Here is a 20,295-nt window from a genome sequence, read left to right on the forward strand (position 1 = left end):
GAACGACTTTCCCAATTTTCCAGTCATCTGGAATGAAACCTGAAGAAAGAGTCTGGGCAAATATCAAGGACAAATAGGCTGCAGAAATAAGCTTCGTGTTTTTTAAAATTTTTGGGTTAATCTCGTCTATGCCGGAAGATGATGAACACTTGATTTTGTCAATGATCGCACAAATACCGTCTGTATTGAAAGCAATGGCTGGCATTGACGAGTTCATACTAAGCGATGATGAAATGGGAGGCGCATTAGATTCGTTAGTGAACACAGAAGCAAAGGCCGAATTGAACACTTCGGCGCAATCGGAATCATTAATAATTTCGTTCGATTCGTTAGTTATCTTAATAGTGCGCGTTTCGCTATCGTTTATAACTCTCCAAAATTGCCTCGGGTTATTGATTAATAGGTTTGGTAGATCATTGTGATAAAATGAGTGTTTAGCGTGACGCAGTGCGTCGATGTAGCTCTGTTCGGCTTCATAATATTTATCCCATTCGCATGGGCGTCCTCTCTGTTTGGCGGCGCGATACGGACGCTTCTTTTTGTTTTCTAGGCGTTTTAAGGCCTTTGTGAACCATGGTTTTTGCTGACAAGAACGAAAGGTGACTTTAGGAATGAATTTATGTGCAAGATCACTTAGTTTGTTTTTGAAGCGCGTTCAATTGCTGTTAACGGAATGGTCTTGAAAAGTTTATTCGAATATAGGAAAGAATGTATTCATAGCTTCAGTTATAGCTCCGTAATTTCCTTTGTCGTATAGACATATTGTTTTCTTAAAGGTATCCCGTGTCAACAAATTGAACGAAAAAGTGGCATGGATGACTTTGTGATCACTGATCTCAGGTAAATAAGAAAGGATGAAAGGCTGTCAGGGTGGTCGGTCAGTATGAGATCGAGGACGTTAGCAGTTTGCTGCGAAATCCGGGTTGGTTCAATTACTAGCTGGGAAAGATTAAAGTTGAGGCAGAAATCGACAAAAGTTTTGGCCTCTGTGTGTCCGGATACCGAGAATGATTGTATGGTACGCCAGTCTATTTGTGGGAAGTTAAAGTCACCGAAGAGCAGGATTTGCGCGTTTCGGTGGGTGGTTACCAGTTCGCTTATGACGTTGTTAAGTTGGTGGCAGAAGTCAGAAGTAGCACTGGGCGGTCTGTAGCAGATACCAAGTAGCACATTTTTTTGGATAGGTATGCATTATGACCCATAACATCTCGAGATCTGATGTGACGTTAATTAGCGAGCATGGCAACTGCTCACGAACAGCGACTAGCACACCACCACCACGGGTTCCTGTGCGGTCGTTCCGATAGAGGCAGAAACCGGGCAGGTCGGCTATAACTTCGCTATCAGCAACGGCGCTGCTCAGCCATGTCTCAGTTAGTAATAGTATGTTGCTACCTGGTAGATGAAACTATGTTCGACACCAATTAACGCCTTGGGAGGAAACTGCGCACGTTCGTGTATATTATAGAAAGCGAAGCGCTATCTCTGGAGCAAGTCGGTGTTGTGTTATTTTTTGTTTAGGATGATGTAGCTGCTATGACAACTCTTTGACACTACTCGAGGCGGCATCAAAGGTGTATCTTCTGGAACCGATGAACAAAGTCTTAAAGCGGAGTGAAAACGGGGCGCCTTTACCTTTTGCGAAAGCAACGAGATGTTTTCGGGCACTTCGTACTGATCGCGAAAAGTCCTCGCTAATACTGTAGTCAGTGCCCTTAAGCTTTCGCCCACTCGAAAGCATGTTAACTTTGGTTTTATGAAAAGTAAATTTTGCTATCAGGGGGCGAGAGTGATTGGCGGAGTGACGACCGATGCGATGTGCACGTTCTATTTCTTTTGGGTCGATGGTTAGTTGCAACCTATCGCGGCAAAGTTCCACAATCAACCTTTCGGAGTCGGCAGTGGTTTCCGAGCTGGAAGGGTCAGGAATGCCGTAAAAAATTAAGTTGTCCCGCCGTGAGCGATTTTCAGCATCGTCGATACGTGCTTCCAGCTCGGAAATGCGAAAAATAGCCTGTTCAGTCGTGGTGCGCATTGCATCCACTTCGTTGCGAATGGGAAAAAGCGTCTGGTAGTGACTCTCAAGGTCATTCATTCGTTTGCTTAGATCAGTAATTGCTTTATCGGTAGAAGTAAGTTGCGACTTAAGACCATGGATTTCAGTGATCAGCTGGTTCTGACCGGCGGTTAGTTTTCGCAATTCGGTTAGTAGGTTTTCAGGAATGTTAGGACCCGGGTTTGTTTCCACATCACCGGCCAAAATCAGCAAGGCATGAATAATATGAGCACATTCGACAGCAATGGCGGCACAGCAGTGCGGGCTCGGCAACTGCATCAGGAAATAATTGCTAGATTTTTTAGCAAAGAGAGCGTATGGTTGACTAACCTGCATTGCAAAAGCAAAAGGTTTAGCGAGCTGTGCAGATGCGCAGTCGCCGAGCCCACAAAGCTGTGTTGACGGCCGCCCACAGTTTATATCTGGTGACAGCGTTGCTGTTGCTGACGATGGGGATTGCCACCCTCGACTGAGGACCACCGGCCGCCACTTCTGCTGGATGTCCGGGTATGAAGCATCGCTGGTACGGAAAACCTGGATGTTGGCTGGCTCGTTTCCTTGGCAGTCGACCACGCACCTCGACGAAGCTGATGTAGCAGGAGCGGTTATCGTAGGCAGCAGGAAATGCACAGTAGCGAAGGTGACGATCTGCATTGCAAAAGCAAAAGGTTTAGCGAGCTGTGCAGATGCGCAGTCGCCGAGCCCACCTTGCGTGAAGTGCCGTCGAAATCCTAGTGGCTATGTGAAAGCTTGGTCATGAGGGACCCGGCTGCTGTTAGATATTTCTGGCGCCTTGGCTTTCCCCGTAAAGGTAGAGTTGCGCGATTTAACCTCAATCACGGGGTGACGACATTTGTTAGAGCATATTTTTACGTTGTCCGCGCGTTTACATTTTTCACGCAGCTAAATAAGTAACCCTTAACTCCAAGTTCATATAACTGAATTCATGCAGTGCCAATTTCTTACGCATTATGTTTACCATCACCTTAGCAGTAGCATTTATTTCTACTGAAATCTGAATTTTTCGATGGCTACAAGCATGAGCAATGGGTAGAGCAGCTGCAGAAGATAAATTTAGTGGCCAAGTTTGCTTAGGTGTGTCTTAAAAGAATATATGTGTTCTATTCGTGTACGTTCAAAGTTTGGCAGAAGAAAGTGTTAACACTATTATAGGAAGCATGCAGAAGGCAGCGGAGAAACTTACCATTCCATATGTTCATGCATTTCTCGCATATTGAGAAGACGTTGGCGCTGGTTGCGCAGAGCGCTTTTGTAAGTCAATAGTAGTTGTTATACAGGGTGTTTTAGCTTACTTTAGCCAGAGTTTAAGCAAAAGAAAAACATGCCGGTGCACTCTAAGACGAGGCGACTAAATGTATATTGCTCACTTTTGTATGTTGTGTGTCGTGTTAGTTTTTGTATTTTACCTAATTAAATAATTAGTGAACATTAGCTAACCAACTTCTGAAGTGATGAAGCTAGGGAAAAATTCCATCGAGAAAGTTGGAGAGTGGTTTGCGGAAGGTCTGAATAAACCGTTTCTGTCTTTCAATCTGTTCAATATTAGTGTTTTTCAGCTTACTGCGGATTCCCACGAAATACAAATATCACCACGGGACATGCCCGCTTGCGCGTCATGATTGCACTGCTCCCATGTGTTCCGCGCACAAACGAACATAGCCTTTAGAAGAGGAAGGAGGAGAGGTTGGCCTGGAGAGCGTGTCTCTAGCCTGGTACTCAACATAGCATTTAGCCGAATATATTGCTCTGCATTCTTCGCGTGCAGTACAAGAAATGCTCCATAGACGCGTCCTAGAGCACGAGAAGGCACCCGCGGCACATGTGCGCCGCGTAGTTTCGGTATGTGTACATATCGCATTCCAGTTGCTTAATATTTCACCAGGTAGTACGCCATGCAGCATATGCACAGGTACTCATACAAGGCAGTTAAAGAAAGTTTGAGATAGAAAAAGAAGGATTATGGCGATAAATCAATATGAATGTAAAAAAACATGGATGCCACAGCTTACTATTCAAGAAAGCTTGGTGACTGTTTCTCACAGTCCCGTTTTAAAGGGAATAGTCATTAAATCATCATAATTATCATAGTATTGTGCTATTTGGCATGCACGCCACGTAGCGCAGATACGTACAAATTGACGTTGCATTTCCGGTATATTTCTTCAGCTGTCCCGAGATGTAGCACTTGCATATAGCACTTGCCGGCTACATGTTGGTGGACCTGGTAAACTCAAACAGGCTGGGTGACTATTTTTCCCCATCCTGTTTCGAAGAAGATGCCATCGAAATGTCATTACTATCATCATCATTATCAACAGCAATGTATCGTGCCACGGGTGAAGGAATGTGACATGAGTGCCACGGAGTCTTGATACCTGCGTTTACTCATTGCCACATGTTATGGCGACTCCTCGCACACGTACGAACCGCTGCTGAAGAAGGGAATCGTAAAGCATCGTTCGCGGCTACAACAAAAGAACATCGGGCTCAGTAGACCGCAGTGCAGAGAGCGGGACAAGCCGCAGCGCTCCTTCGACGCCGAGCGTAATGGTCAGATCGTTCGCGTTAAACCTACACGATGAGATTTCGTCACGTACACGTATGTTCTCTTCCAATATATATATATATATATATATATATATATATATATATATATATATATATATATATATATATATATATATATATATATATATATATATATATATATATACATATATATATATATATAGATATATATATATATATATATATATAGAAAAGGTAATACGCCCATCGAAAGAAAGCAGCAGTGAACAAACTGACATAACCCTTCTAAGCTGACAAAGCATTTCCACCACCGTCCAGCATAAAAAGAAATATATATATATATATATATATATATATATATATATATATATATATATATATAAATATGTATATATATGTACATATCTATATGTCGCGTGAATCTCTAGAGCACATCGATCTGTTAATAGAAGGCCACGATGTATTGAAGGAATTCTTTCATTTACGTTATTTTTTTTTACTTAACAACTCAGCATGTACTACTAAGTGTGTTTCCGTTTTTGTGCCACACTCCGAAACGGGCACGCCCCACTATCTTCCTATGTAACACTTCAACTTGTAATGTTGCCTTACAAATATCTCGAAAGCACGGCGATCTGTTAATCAAACAAAAATTCATATTTGGTGGATCATTTGATAGAATATAGACAGTAATTTAGCTGCTGGGTATGTGCAATAAGGAGATACGTCCGTCCTTGAAAGAAACTCGAGAATGCGTATGACCCATTAAGAAACAAGTGGAACAGAATCTCCTAATGTTCCTTGACACGTGTAGTACTTTTCTGTGCGTTCGCCCGTCATCACCATTCTTCTCTCGGCGAGCATGGCAGATGGCCTTCACAGTTGTGGCATCGCTGCGTGCATGCCTCACGCTGAGCATCCGTCTAACTTGGGGTCTGTATTGCGGCATAACGCTGAAGTGATGTAGTGAGTCTACCTGTAAAATTGCATAGCTGTGGTGCTGCTACCTTTGTGCTTGACCAATGTAAATACTTCCTTAGTTAAGACAGCATATAATATTAAAGTAAGCAACACAGTACTAATTGCCGTTATTGCCAAAGCGTTTAATTAACGACTTCACAGAAGCATCGTTTCAGCTATATTTAAGTATGTCCGTTGGACCTCCATACATTGTTTCGTTGACAGAATAGAGCATGTGTACCTTTACACATATTATTCGATGCGATAATATAGCTACTGCAGTGACGAAGACAGACCAAGCATCGCTGTGGCCACATGCTTCATAAAGTGAGGCTGACAAAGACTAAAGGATCGGTGTTGCTGCCTGCTTTGCGTGGGCGCTTGGCTTGAACTACTAGGCTGCTCTCTGCACTGGATACGATGTGAATGAGCTTCGAGCTAATCGTCAATAAAGTAAACCCCCCGCATTGGCGCAGTCCAAGCGGCGGTGCCTCCGTTGTTCACTTTCTTATCATGCACCTCCACCTCATTGTTACATTCATGATAGGGCTTTAAATGCACAGGGTAAGGTGGCGAACTGTGGGCAGGAAAAGTCTGCAGAAAGATCTTAATATTTCACCACCTTATCTGCTTCCTCCTCCATACAGGGAATCCGATACGCACCAATGAACTGGCAGGCACTATCCAAACGGCAAGATGTTTTCTTTTACTGCTGAGAGTTAGCTCAACGCAAGAATTTATTCCTCTCTTCTATTGGTGCTTTACAGAGCGTGTGGTTGTTTCAGTACTTAAATATATTGGAAAATTCTTTCAAAGGTCATTTAAGATATGGCGTATCATTGTTGACTTTCAGACATAATGCGGCATCACCCTTTCAACGTAGCTTTGGTCAAGTGCAATAAATTGGCACAGGTGCCATTGTGCTTTCAAAATCCGTCATGAAGACTAAAAATGCACATCATTACTGATCAAATATTTCATATTTTCTTATAAGAAAATTGTTTTGGATTATTTGGTTCACAACGAAAACAGCAATAAACGGTACTCGTAATTGGCAGCTCTACGGGTATATATATATATATATATATATATATATATATATATATATATATATATATATATATATATATACGCAGCCACTTCCATAAAGTCGATTACGTACACTGAAAAGAGAGGCGTTAATTGTTTCGTCGACGCTTCTAACGTTAGACATTTATTAGGACACTTATAGCTCTGGTGCTTGTCCTTTGATTCCATTGACACCGTTGGTTACTTCACCTGACTGTCCACGCTCTGCTTCAGCCCCGTCATGATTTAGCACTGCGACTATAATTACCGGCTTATGACCACCACTTTCTGTGCCCTCTGGCCTGGGCACCAGCCCAGGCACTCCACCTATTTTGCCAGGGATTACAGGTAAAGTAACAGGATGTCCTTGTGTGGACCCTACCGTCTGAGGTGGAGGAGCAACAAAGACAGGAAACGATCCCGGAGTGCTTGTTCCCGGCACAATTCCTCCGAGGGCCGGAACGCTTATCTCATTTGTGGAACCTACTGCTCCTTCGGTAATGGGTGTCCCTCCTGTTAACCCAGGTCCAGATAAAGGCCGGCCAAGTGGAGTCCCTGTAGGGCCTGCCACTAACGTCGGCGTCAGTCCTTGTTTCGCAGCCTTCTCCTCATCTTCCATTCGCTTGTACTCTCTGCTGCAAGATTCCCTTGCATCTACCACTAAAAAGGACAGAGAAGAACATAAAAATTTTAACTCAAAGCGCTTGAGATACGTTATTTTAGATTGCTCACAAATTATCAGAATATCCGTTTGCAGTCAACACGTGTGTATCTAATGCTTCTCTGTGATGAATCTTTCCGCAAAGCTATTTAAGAAATAGTCAACGTGCATTAAGAAATTGACCTACAAAAAACATCATTAGGTTCCTTAGATATTTTTTCAAGGTAGATAAGGGTAACATTAAATTTAACCAAGAAGAGGTCTCACATGTCCTACTTCCCTTCCAGTCTTTCTCCCTAAACACCACGGACTACTAAAAACAAAAGGCCATGCGTCGTCAAGATCATGACTAGTTCATGAGCCATTGGTTGTCTCAAGAGACAGGAAACAGAAACAAGGTTTGTGGTTTAAAGGACGCAGCTCCTTAAACAAGAAACCGCGGCTTGTAATTTCATTTCTGAGCTGCTGCTTCCCAAACTGTTCTTATGGCTCCAGGTCACGAGTGCTCAAATGCGATCAGCTCTTCAAGAAAAAAAGTACTTGAAACACGGTATTTTCATAAAAATAACAAACATATTTGAAAGTACAACTAAGCTGCCCTTCTGGGTGTTTTTGCAGGCCTGCTGCAGAGAACGCCTCGTTGCATTTTATTTTTTGCCCGGGCCACCATTATTTCAGTTCTGTGTCACAAATATTTCCCGTGTTGCAAAAGCAGGGGATCAAATTGCCAAGTGTCGACGCCAGGGAGCACGGCATGAAAAAGCTTCAGCGTCCAGTGTAGCGAAAAGGGGAGCAGTTTGCTGCATTTCCACATTAGTTTCACCCTGTTACAAAGCTCTGACACAAATGTGAAGCTTTCATAACTGTTTAGAAGGACAGAAAGCTGAGCTAGTTGGTAAGGATTCATTATGCAAAAAAGAAGCGAGACGTGCAGACAGGACACAAGAGTAGAGAAGTGGACAACACGAACGCCGACTATCAACTGAAGGGAGCACTGCGAACTGTTATTCGCAGACTTTTCATGAACTTGCTTAATCACCTCTGCCTGTGGAGCGATACACGGTGAACCGAATACTTTTTCCGAGAAAACGTGCACGTTCGAAACGGGGCACTCTGTTCGCAAAACAAGTTTGGGGGTAATTTAGTGCATATTTCAGAGCATTATGGAAGTTATAGAAGCAAGAAACTCAGCTACACCCGCTGTAAGTTTGGCATTTTATATCATAGCCCGGGTGAACATCTCATCATTACGTCCGCACTGTTGCTAGTAATATCTAAATTTAGGTATTGTATAATACATGATGGCACAAAGAGCTTCAAATAACTACAGCGTGGATTGTGCTTAAGCGATTGGGAGAACAACAAATGTCCCTTATGTCTTGATCTCTACAAGTTCAATTAATGCGCACCTTAGAAAACGCCATATTCTGTATGCTCGGCAGGTTGCACCACAACTAAAAAGAAATTCACTCAACTTAGACTGTTCAAGTACATATACGAACTGAGTATTATTTATGTAGTGTAATAAGGCTGGTTACCAGTACGGAATGTTGAGCTCAGGGAATAATTAAAACTTTTGCTGAAATTCAACGTCGACATGCAAGCTTGAAATGGCAAATTTCAGAATTGTGTGGTTTGAAAGAAAATGCTTAAGAGAACATATTCAAACTAGTAGATAGAGACATAGAAGCTTAGAAGCATAGAAGATAGAGGCATAGAAGTGTATGGACAGCTGGTGTAGAAAGGTTTAGGTTTTGTAGTTTTCTAGCTTCATCTCGCTGTTTTTATAAATGAACTACCGCATACAATCAAGCTTGTCTAATTGGCGATGAGAAGGTTTATTTCCCATACCAGGATTAACGTAATAAACCTGTTTAGTGTATATAATCCCACACTGGAACGCCTATTATTGATTTTCGAAAGTTACTGCAAGTAAACACGAGACTTGAAGAGAGGGACAACACGAAGGGCTTCGTGTTGTTCCATTCTTTAGGTAATTTCCCAAAATCGTGAATAACCAAATAGCATACACTTACACTCTGCTATGTTACATTACTTCGAAAAACCGCTTTTGGTTGGCCATTTCTTCAACTCTCGCGTTTTTCTTGCGGTAACTGCCTAAAATCATGAATCACAAACTGACCTACATCCGCACTCTGCTATGCTATATTATTTCAAAAAACCGCTTCGTGTTGTCTCTTTCTTCAAGTGTAGTATTTAGCTTGCGGTAACTTCCCGAAATCATGAATCACCAACAGCCCTACGCCCACACCCTGCTATGCCTATTATTGCTGCGATCAACTTCTTATGTACATATATTATCCTTCACTTGGTGCAAGCTTGGGTACTATTTCCTTGTAAAATACCAATTCTGATGCTGGATTATTGTTTTATTATTTCACAGCGAGATGGAAATCACGTAATTCACCATAAAATCTGAATGTGTGGACCATGTATAATTATGACCGCGAGGGGCGTACAAGGTTCGATGGCATCAAAAAATATTCGTTATAACAAATAGAAAAAGATACAATGTGAGATGCAAACAACGCGTACGCCGTCCAGGAGTGCTTTAGAATATTTTTTAAGAAGCAGAAAAATACTGGTAAATGCACATGACGTTCTCCCAAACGAAAACTTTTGTAAAACTGTAACAAAGCTCAAAAGGCAACAAATTTCGCCACCATTTGTTTCCTCATCGACTCTACGTAGTGTATTGCTGCCCTCCGAAGCTGCACTAGGAAGCATGTGGAAACAAATTGATCCCTCATCATAACTACAAGAAAACCATATCATAGGCGATCTTACTGCTTATGACTCTAAATTAGGAACACTAATACTGCTTGCTCCTATTCAGTAAATACTGGCCTTGCTCAGCTTTACTGTCACAATGTTTCACACACGTGGAGAAAAACTGCCGGATTTACTAACCAAAATTGAAACTTCAAAGTTGGTAACTCTCGGTGGCATTTTTTTTCTCTGCCGCACTAACGTTCAGGTGTACACAAGTCTTGAAGTAAAAAGGAATACTGTGAAGAGGGTATTAGGTGACCACTGTGGCAAAGTGTACCTAGATAACGTCACAGAGCGCTAGGCCAAAGTTATGTGTAAAATTCGTCTAGGGCTCACCACTGCATCTCTTCATGCATTTTTCACACAGTAGAAACTTATTTGGCGTGCTTGGGCACAATCCTGCTGGCAAACGATGGCAGGTCTTATCTCCAGGACTGAAGAACCACCACTGCAAAAGTCCCTTGCATGGCTTTGGCTCTGGATCTGCACTGCAAACAAGTCTTCTTCTTTCTGGCGCTGTAAAATTACGGGTGAAACCAGATTGTTATCGCAGTTAGGAAAAATGATGTTACGCCCCCCCCCCTCCAAAATAAAGCGAGAAGCCCTATAGTTCCGCGGTGGTGAAAACTCAAAGTTGGCAAGTTTTTTTGCATAAGTGTACGCACAATGTCTGCTGAGCTTTCCAATAAATGTTACCCGTTTTGCTTAATTGAGTAGCGGTTCTCATCTGGGTTTAACACATGGTACCACATAGAGAACGAGTCGGTTCTACAAATAGCCATCTGTACAACCCCACAGATATACCGGTTTCCGGCACGTTTCCATATGGAATTAGTAACAAAGCGATCAATAGCAAACAAATATCTGCACTGAAACAAATTCGCGCATTCAAGCCCACATGGTTCTTTTTATTAAAGCATTGTTTTTCTTTTTTAATACATACATATCTTTATTAAATTAATTTTCTTGCTTTTTTCCTTTGATTTAAAGCAAATAGTTTTGTTTGGCTTGTTCAGCTATTTTTGTACTTGAATGAGTGCGTTCGTCAAAGAGCGCAACCTAGCTCTTTGACAGGTACGTGGTGTCTCACGTAAGCCTTGGGTAGTCGGAAGGCTCAGGTTATACTTTAGGTGGGAGCGCTACGCTTAGTTTATCTGCGGCCTAGTATTTTCCCTTCTTGCTCCTGCTCTTGAAGTATGCTGCGATTGTATAAATACTAGGCAAAATCGAATACTATTTTGGAATACTTTACCGCGAACCTATTTCAACTGTACCACCGTAGTTACCGCAGTAAACAAGTCTGGATACTAAAAATCTGGACAATTATTTTTTTCAATGGCGTTGGGCTCAGTATAACTTTATTGCGATAGCAATTATACAGACGCTCCAGCTAGAATTCTCGCTCTCATTGTCACCGTGATATTCGGTATAAAGTCCAAGTGCGACAACATCGTGGCCACGCGCCGTATGCTGTGTGTGCGAGTGAAAGCGGGCGAGGGTAGCCGAGGGCGGTGGCTTGATCTCACAAGAGGTAGGTAGCTAGGTAGGAGGTAGGTCTGTGGGAAGCCAATCAAGGCACCGGTGGGGGCAGCCGATGGGGAGGGGCGCGTTCTACTCTGGCGGTGGCTGCGCATGGCGCTCTGCGAAGCAAAGCAATCTGCGAAGGGGACAAAGCCTAAGTGAACCGAGGGCTGATAGCTTCGTGTGTGCTGTGTTCTCGGCTCTTTGTTTGCTTTGAAGCAAGAGACAGCACGAAGGTCAATTAGCTCGCTGCTGAAGACGCGCTTCCTCACTACAGTGTTTTCGCAGCGAGCGTCCGCGGTCATCGAGTCAGATGTGGCCATGTCTCGCATGCTTGTTAATTGAGTTGGTAAGCGAATGTTTCGGAACTTATAAGACCTTACAAAGCTACCGTACTTGGTATAGCTTCATACAGCTTTGCTATTGTAATCGATGCTTTACTTTCCGGGCGTAACTGCGATGTTCTTCATTACATTGTAATGGAATTTTACTAACGGAGTCGTGGGCTTTCTTGTCAAAATTTCACGTGATGTACTGCATTTCTAAGTACCAACGAACAGCAAATGTTCTCTAATGAACCGCAAATATCACCCTGTGGAAAAACTATCGTTTCCTGAAACAGCTGTTTGCGGTTGACTGGAATTCCGGGTTTAAGCACTACGTATTGGTAAGCTTATATTTCCAGGCATGTGCGTATAGGCATAAGCCTTCTGAGCTGGCATATTACTTCCCAAGTTGCTCTTTAGAATCATTTGGCTGGCTATTGTGATCCATGTCAATCTCTTTGATGGCATGCAGGCGAAAGATGCTCGTAAAACATTATTATGGAGAGGCTCTTGCAGTATTTGATTTTGATTGCATGGAAAAGTTATCCCCACGAAACTGACCAGGACAGGAAAAAAACACACCACTACTGCATGAAGCTAGCTTTTACAAAATGCACAATTTAATTGATGGAACATATTGGTTCACGCGTCTACATTTCTCCATGCTTGGTAAGATGTGTCGCAGACGTAATTGCAACAGATACAGACCATATATATATATATATATATATATATATATATATATATATATATAAACGAGAAGAAAGGGCGTTAACCGTGGGGCCCAATTTTTATTAGTCATATCATAAGAAGCCAACAACCAATGACACCAGTGTCAACATACGGGAACTTACTTGTGCTTAGTAAATTAAGTAATGAAATCATAAATTAATGGAAATTAAAGTGGATGAAAAAACTACTTGCCGCAGGTGGGAACATGGGAATATATATATATATATATATATATATATATATATATATATATATATATATATATATATATATATATATATAGATCCTTTAGCGTGCTTAATTTATACACACTGCTGTACTTTTTCTGTTATTATTTGCAAGTGTACACGTGCATACACTGCTGATTATGCTCACGTGCGCACGCCCATAAAAGCGGGTGCGCGCCTGTATTTGTGTTTATTCTGACGAAGGCCGTGTCACGGCCGAAGTGTTATAACATTGAAAATTCAATTTCCATAAGTGTGCCCATCGTTTATTCAACTACCTATGTACCGGACCTACCGGAGTTATATATATATATATATATATATATATATATATATATATATATATATATATATATATATATATATATATATATATATATATATATATATATATATATATATATATTGTTATTGATTTGTAGGCATTCTCTCTACAATGTCAGCGCATATTTCACATCTCTCTAGACACTTTTTTTCTGTCCAGAAGCGGTTGCCGTTTCCTCGGCAACCTCCATAGTTGAACATCTTGCATTCATGATACTTATTGTCATGAAACCAATAGCTCACATTTGCCCTGCAGGGTCCACGATCCCATGGTTTGGTACACAATTCTGGTTGAATAGAGGCTTGTTTCGTTTTCGTATGTTGAGCTGAAACAAATAGGACAACTAGGATTACCGCTTTTTTGGTCTCAATTGATGCGCTTTATGGTTGGAGCTTTAACACCTAGACACAATTACTAATATTGGTACTGCACCTTGAAAGTTATATGAAATGCCGTGAGGTAAAATTGCATTTGCATTAAGTAACAGCTTGAGGGATCCGCTAATATCAAGTGCTCGTTTTTTTATGAGAACTAGAGAGGGCTAATGCAAAATGAAATATTATGGATAAATGTAAGGCAGAAAAATAAATAAACCGCTTTTAGAGTTGTCAAATAGACAACTTGCTGCACGTTGTCTATTTAAACGTAATTAAAGGAAGCGGAAATGCATCATAAAAGAAATAGCGTACATGACACTAATCTATGCCAAACTAGAATACTCGTCTGACATTTGCGATGCTGAACGAACTTACATCATCCTTAAGGATTCCTAATCCTTAGGCATCTAGCGGGCAACATCGACGAATTATACAGCTTTAATGAAAAGGTAGCATTAGTCGTAATAAATTCTAATAAGTGGTATAGATTAAAGGTGGAACAAGCCTACGCTCAAATCTCCAGTCTCAATGACGATTAATTGGATGAGATTTATGAAGATGTGACATTAGCTCAAATCTCCAGTCTCAATGACGATTAATTGGATGAGATTTATGAAAATGTGACATTAGCGATGACAAAAGTGTAAACTCAGTAATAAATATAGGGTATCACGTGCCAAAACCACTCTCTGATTACGAGGCACGCCGTAGTGGAGGACTCTGGAGATTTTGACCACCTGGGGTTCTTTAACAAGCAGCTAAATCTAAGTACACGGGTGTTTTCACATTTCGCCCCCATCGAAATGCGGCCGCCGTGGCCGGGATTCGATCCCGCAACCTCGTGCTGAGCAGCCCAACACCATAGCCACTGAGCAACCACGGCGGGCTGTAAACTGAGTATGCTGTAGTAGTGGGCTACATCAATGCAGAAGTGGGGGAAAAGTAGGCATGTAAACAAGCAAATTGGCAACTACAGCGCGGATTCTGGAAAAACTATAAAAGAGGTTTCGGTAGAATTTGGGGAAACGAATATACTGCGCATAATGAACAACTTTTTCGGAAATCATGGCAACAAAAGTGAAGCTGGAAAAATCCTAATGGTGAACCAATAAATGAAATTGATTTCGTACTTTCTGCCAATTCCAACATAGTGCAGGATGTAGAAGTGTTAGGTAGGGTAATGTGCACTGATCATAGGTTAGTTAGGTCATAAATTCACCTTAATTTCAAGAGATAGAGCAAAATTTGTCAAGAAAAAAGAAGCCAACCTAGACGCAATAAGGGCAGAAGCAGACCAATTCAGCCTGGCATAGGACAAGGGAAGATGTACACACTGAACGATAAGCAGGGTAATATGATCAGAAATTTCGAAGATGTAAAAGAAGCGGAAGAATTCTATGCTGACCTGTACAATACCCAGAGAAGCCACGACAGCTCCATTTGAAGGAATAATAAAAAGATTGCAGAGGCTCCTTCTTTACCTAGCGATGAAGTTAGAAGATCCTTATAACAAATGAAACGAAAAAAGGCGACAGGAAAAGGCAGACTAACAGTCGATTTAGTCGAAGATACAGGAGACGTCATGCTTGAAAAGTTTGCTGCCCTTTGTACGAAATGTCTCACGACTTCAAGGGTCCCAGAGAACTGGAAGAATGCCAACAGTATACTAATTCGCAAAAGAAATAGAAGGCAACGAATGGAAAAATTATAGGCCCATTAGCATCGTTACAGTATTGTATAATATATTCACCAAGATAATTTCCGAAACAATGAGGGAAATCCTTGACCTCAGTCAACCAAGTGAACAGGTTGTATTCAGGGGGGATTACTGTACAATAGATCACATGCATGTAATCGATCAGGTAATCGAGAAATTTGCAGAGTACAATCAACCTCTATATGCCTTTCATAGATTACGAAAATGCATTTGATTTAGTAGAGGTAGGAGCTGTCATAAAGGCAATCCGTAATCAAGGAGTACAGGAGGCTTACGTAATTGCCCTAGAAGATATCTACAGAGATTGCACAGCTACCCTAATTCTGCCGAAGCAGAATGATAGCTAAAAGTGAGGGGTCAGGCAAGGAGACACAATCTCCCCAATGCTATTCAGTGCATGCTTGGAAAAAGCATTGGGGCTATTAAACTGGAAAGGCATAGGAGTAACGATCAATGTCGAATATCTCAGGAATCCTGAGTTTGCAAATGACGTTGACCTGTTCAGCAGCACTGGGCACGAGTGATAACAAATCATTGAGGAGCTTAATACAGAGAGCGTAAGAGTGCGGTTGAAGATCACAATAAATAATAGCCTGGCAAGGAACAAGAGTTCAGTATCGCCAGTCAGTCTCGAGAGTCGGTGAAGGAATACGTTTACCTAAGGCAATTGTTCAGAGGGGACCCTGATCATGCGAAGGAAATTTACAGAACAAAAATGGGGGGAGGGCATATGGCAGACATTATTAGATCCTGCCTGGAAGCTTACAAACCCCATTAAAAAGAAACATGTACAGTCAGTGGATTCTACCGGTGCTAATATATACTGAAATACTGCTGAATATACTGAAATATATACTGAAAAACAAGCTAGAAAACCAGGACCGCGCAAAGAACGATGGAAAGAAGAATGTTAGGTATAACGTTAAGAGACAGGAAGAGGGTGGTGTGGAACAGAGAGCAAGCAGGGATAGCCGACATTCTAATTGATATTAAGAGAACGTAATGGTGCTGGGCAGGTCATGTAATTCATGGGTTGGATAGCCGGTGTACCATTAGGGTTACAGAATGGGTGCCAAGAGAAGGGAATCACAGTCGAGGATGGCACAAAACTAGTTGGGGCGATGTAATTAGGAAATTAGCAGGTGAAAGTTGGAATCGGTTTGCTCATGACAGGGGTAATTGGAGAACGTAGGGAGATGTCTTCTTCCTGCAGTGGACATCAAATAGGCTGATCATGATGATAATCATGATCATCGCTCACACTCGCTGCTTCCACCTCTATCAGACCTGTACCAGAATGCCCCATTTTCGCTTCTTCCTCACCCTACCATGACACCAACACGATATTCGCTTCAGACTTTGCTCCATCCCAAACTGATGATCTTCATTGCCTTCTGCTAAATACCACAATACGTTTTTATTTTAACGACCACCCTCTCGGCCAGACAACCATCTCCACTGATCGTATTTGCACAGATGACACTAGTTACAACCACCGACGTCCCTATCGTGTGCCTACTCACGAGCAAAGCATAGTTCAAATTGACGTCGCAAAGATGCTGAAAAAGAACATCACCGAACCGTCATTAAGTAGGTGGGTCTACCTAGTTGTCCCCGTCAAGGAAAAAGACAACACATGTAGGTTTTCCATTCACTACCAACAGCTTAACAAAGTCTCTGCTTTGCCTCGCGTCTACGATGCGTTTGATTATATGCATTGGGCGAAGTATTGGTCATCTATTGAGCTCTGCTCTGACAAGTGGCAGATTGAAGCTGGTGAGAAGGAGCGCGAGAAGGCTGCCTTCAATTCACCCAATGTCCTTTACCAGTTCAGAGTTATGCCCTTCGGGCTCTGTCGTGTGCCAGGGACCTTCGCAACAAGGCTGGACACTCTTCTTCGAGGTTGGAAGTAGCCAATGGGTCTTTGTTGTCTTGTTGACATAATACTTATCGCCGCAACATTTTACAGCTACCTTCAGTGCCGAGTGACTATGCTTGCTGTTTTTCGGGCTGCCAAAGTACAGCTTAGTTGGTCGAAATGCTGCTTCACTCGCCGCAAGTTTAGCGCTCTCGGGCACCTAGTAGACTGAGCATACTGGGCTTGACCCGGACAAAATTAGCGGTGTGCGAGACTTCCAAGTCACATGCTCGGTTAAGGAAGTTTGAAGCTTTATTGGCTTGTACTCGTACTTCCGTCATTTTGCTTAATCTTTACCTGATGTTGCTTGCCATCTCACCGAGTTTTGAAGAAACATGTCCTTTCTGACGTGCACAACGGCAAACCAAAGCCTTCTCAACATTCATCAAGCTCCTGACGACCCATTCAATGTTGGCCCATTTTGACCCTTTCACACCTACAGAGGTCCGCAGATATGCCAGTGGTCGTGGCAACAGCGCTGTTGGTCAGATTCAGCGTACCCAAGAGTCTGTTCTTGCTTACGCTAGCCGCCTTCTCGACGCGGACGTACGCAACTGCTCTACCACTGAACGAGACTATCTCACGTTGGTTCGGGTAATAAAGTTTGGCCTTACCTCCATGGCCATCATTCCGCGTAATAACTGACCACCACGCTCTCTGTTGGCTGTCTTCATTCAAAGACTCTACAAAATGCATTGGCCGTTGCGTGTACAAGAGGACATCTCGGTCGTGAACAAATCCACACATTTACATCAGGACGCTGACTGCTTCTCCGGCCATACTGTGGACGCTCCGGATGCTGCTCCTGACGGATCGCGGACGTTACTTGTTGTCTAAGGTGATCGACGTATCCTCCGCTTGTACCGAGCACTACAGCTGTACAAAGCACCAAGTCACCAAAGCTTGTCATCCCCACGCAAACAGTCTTACACAACGACCTAAAGACCAACTGCAACGAAAGTTCACTCAGGCTAAATTTACAATAAATTTCTAGCGTATGCTCTCAAAGTAACCTTAGCAAAGCCGCAGGGCTGGTAAATGGCTAATGTTGTTATAACAGCCGTTAAACAGCGGCTATACAGACGACGCGTGCACCTACCGGCAAAGCGGTAGCAATGCAGATATGGTGAATATCGAAGAACCGCACGCAGCTGATCTCTCAGTTGCGTCTAGAGAGCCAGGCGCCTTTCTCGCTCATCATATGCGAGTTGACGGGCGTCTCTTGGCATGCGTTCTGCCAGTTACGCTCATGATTTCAGCTGCTGCAAGAATGCCGATGTGTTGCGTAGACGTCGGCTGTTCGCATAGGTTTTAAAAAAAAATTATGGGGTTTTACATGCCAAAACCACTTTCTGATTATGAGGCACGCCGTAGTGGAGGACTCCGGCAATTTCGACCACCTGGGGTTCTTTGACGTGCGCCTAAATCTGAATACACGGGTGTTTTCGGATTTCGCCCCCATCGAAATGCGGCCGCCGTGGCCGGGATTCGATTCCACGACCTCGTGCTCAGCAGCCCAACACAATAGCCACTGAGCAACCACGGCGGGTGAACAGGTTTTCGAGCATGAGAATTGGTTGTGCAGTACACAACGCTGAATACAGGAAGGCAGAACACATCTTTCCTTTTCCATTTTTCATAGCGAAAACGTGCATCACGGTGCAGCAGGCAAGTACGAAGCGGACCACCCAACGCACACAAAGTATGTAAACTGCACTTGACGAAGCTGCACAAGTTGCACTTCAGCAGCACAGGAACTTCCCCATCAAGATTTTCTTGGTGAACGCTTTCTCTGGGTGACTGACAGTGCTACATGCCGCAATGGCGCACGAAAACCAAAGTTAACGTTCAAAGGTAAATTGTAATGTAGGGTTATATTCTCAAACGATCATTTCCGGTAGTAGATCATCTGAAAGATATTTCCTGCGTCTCTACCGCGGACGCCTAAAAGTAGACGAAGTGGTATTGGGCGACGGAAGCAGACAAGTAATCATTTCTGACGCAGCGCCAGAAACGAGAAGCAACCGTATGCCGCATTTGTCACGAAAAGAGAATGCAACGCGGCGGCCATGGTGAAGATGCGGTGGCAAGCCATGCAGAAATGTAGTCCCGCCAGAGCGAAATTGGCGAAGCTCTATCATGGCAGCAATCTCGCATGTCTGGCCGTGATGTGACGCACACTTACACTGAGCCGTTCTATCCTGGCTGCGCCAAGACTGAGCTACTTATCACCCTTTACTGCAGGTGGCGGTAGCTATCCGATCGGTATGATGGGTCGACGAGTCCGACGCTTTCAGCGTGCCAGGCAGCGGCCGCTGAAGCTGGAAGTGTTGGACAATAAGATATCTGGAATTTTGCCGGGTGCATAAAGCGTGACCCGCAGCAGAGCGTCGTGCACTTGTTTCCGCAGTGCTATAGCGGACAATTAAGTGCGCCGTGAGCGAGCGCTTCTTTGTTTGCCGAAGACGCAAACTTAACACGCCCGCTTCAGTCAAACCGAACAGCAGGCTGCTCGTCAGCCAACCTAGCATGCTATGCGCCATTTTCCTCCTGTTACGAAGGTTCTAGCGCAGGTTCTATTCAAGCGCCAGCCACATTAGATTTCAGAGCAAGCACGGCGGGGGCCCTTCAGCTTTGTAACCCTAACGCGCTCTTCGAATGGAGGCAGGACGTGGCGAGGCCCTGCTTTAAAACGTAGACAACGGGACAGACAAACGTGGCTGGACTCTGAGAATACTTCGTATTAAATGAACATCGCGGGCGCGCAACAGCGTTGTCACAGCGCACGAAGCAGCTGGAAAATTATACGAACTCTGGCTAGCAGACATGCGGGACCTGTTCGCTCATACACCGGAAGGGAATACAAGCAAGGAAAACAAACAGAACGGGCCCTGGTTCTCCACATTCTTCACTGTACGTCACTTCAGCCAGGCTATAATGGTGGTATTCTTTTTTTAGTTTCGGTATAAAAAACTTCCACTTCTGCAAGCTCTTTGTGACAGATTGACCTGTGTTTTAAGCATAAGATTTTGCACACAGGCTACCACATGTCTAGATTATCTGA

General features: G+C 43.2%; 2 protein-coding genes across 2 annotated transcripts; both read right to left on the bottom strand.

Annotated features, from left to right (window-relative positions):
• Positions 1-1,534: 1,534 nt before the first annotated feature.
• LOC135920995 (uncharacterized) lies at positions 1,535-2,423 on the bottom strand. The gene has a single exon (XM_065455284.2). The coding sequence runs from the start codon at positions 2,390-2,392 to the stop codon at positions 1,535-1,537; it is 858 nt and encodes a 285-aa protein (XP_065311356.1). The 5' UTR covers positions 2,393-2,423.
• Positions 2,424-6,791: 4,368 nt separating this feature from the next.
• On the bottom strand, positions 6,792-19,456 carry LOC139047818 (uncharacterized). Its single transcript, XM_070521952.1, has 4 exons — positions 19,417-19,456; positions 13,462-13,544; positions 10,425-10,604; positions 6,792-7,294 (listed from the first exon to the last, which is right to left on the bottom strand). Exons 2-4 carry the CDS (start codon positions 13,487-13,489, stop codon positions 6,792-6,794), a joined length of 711 nt encoding a protein of 236 aa, XP_070378053.1. The 5' UTR covers positions 13,490-13,544; positions 19,417-19,456.
• Positions 19,457-20,295: the final 839 nt, after the last annotated feature.

Source organism: Dermacentor albipictus, chromosome 7 (genome assembly GCF_038994185.2).
Source record: "Dermacentor albipictus isolate Rhodes 1998 colony chromosome 7, USDA_Dalb.pri_finalv2, whole genome shotgun sequence".
Lineage (NCBI taxonomy): Eukaryota > Metazoa > Arthropoda > Arachnida > Ixodida > Ixodidae > Dermacentor > Dermacentor albipictus.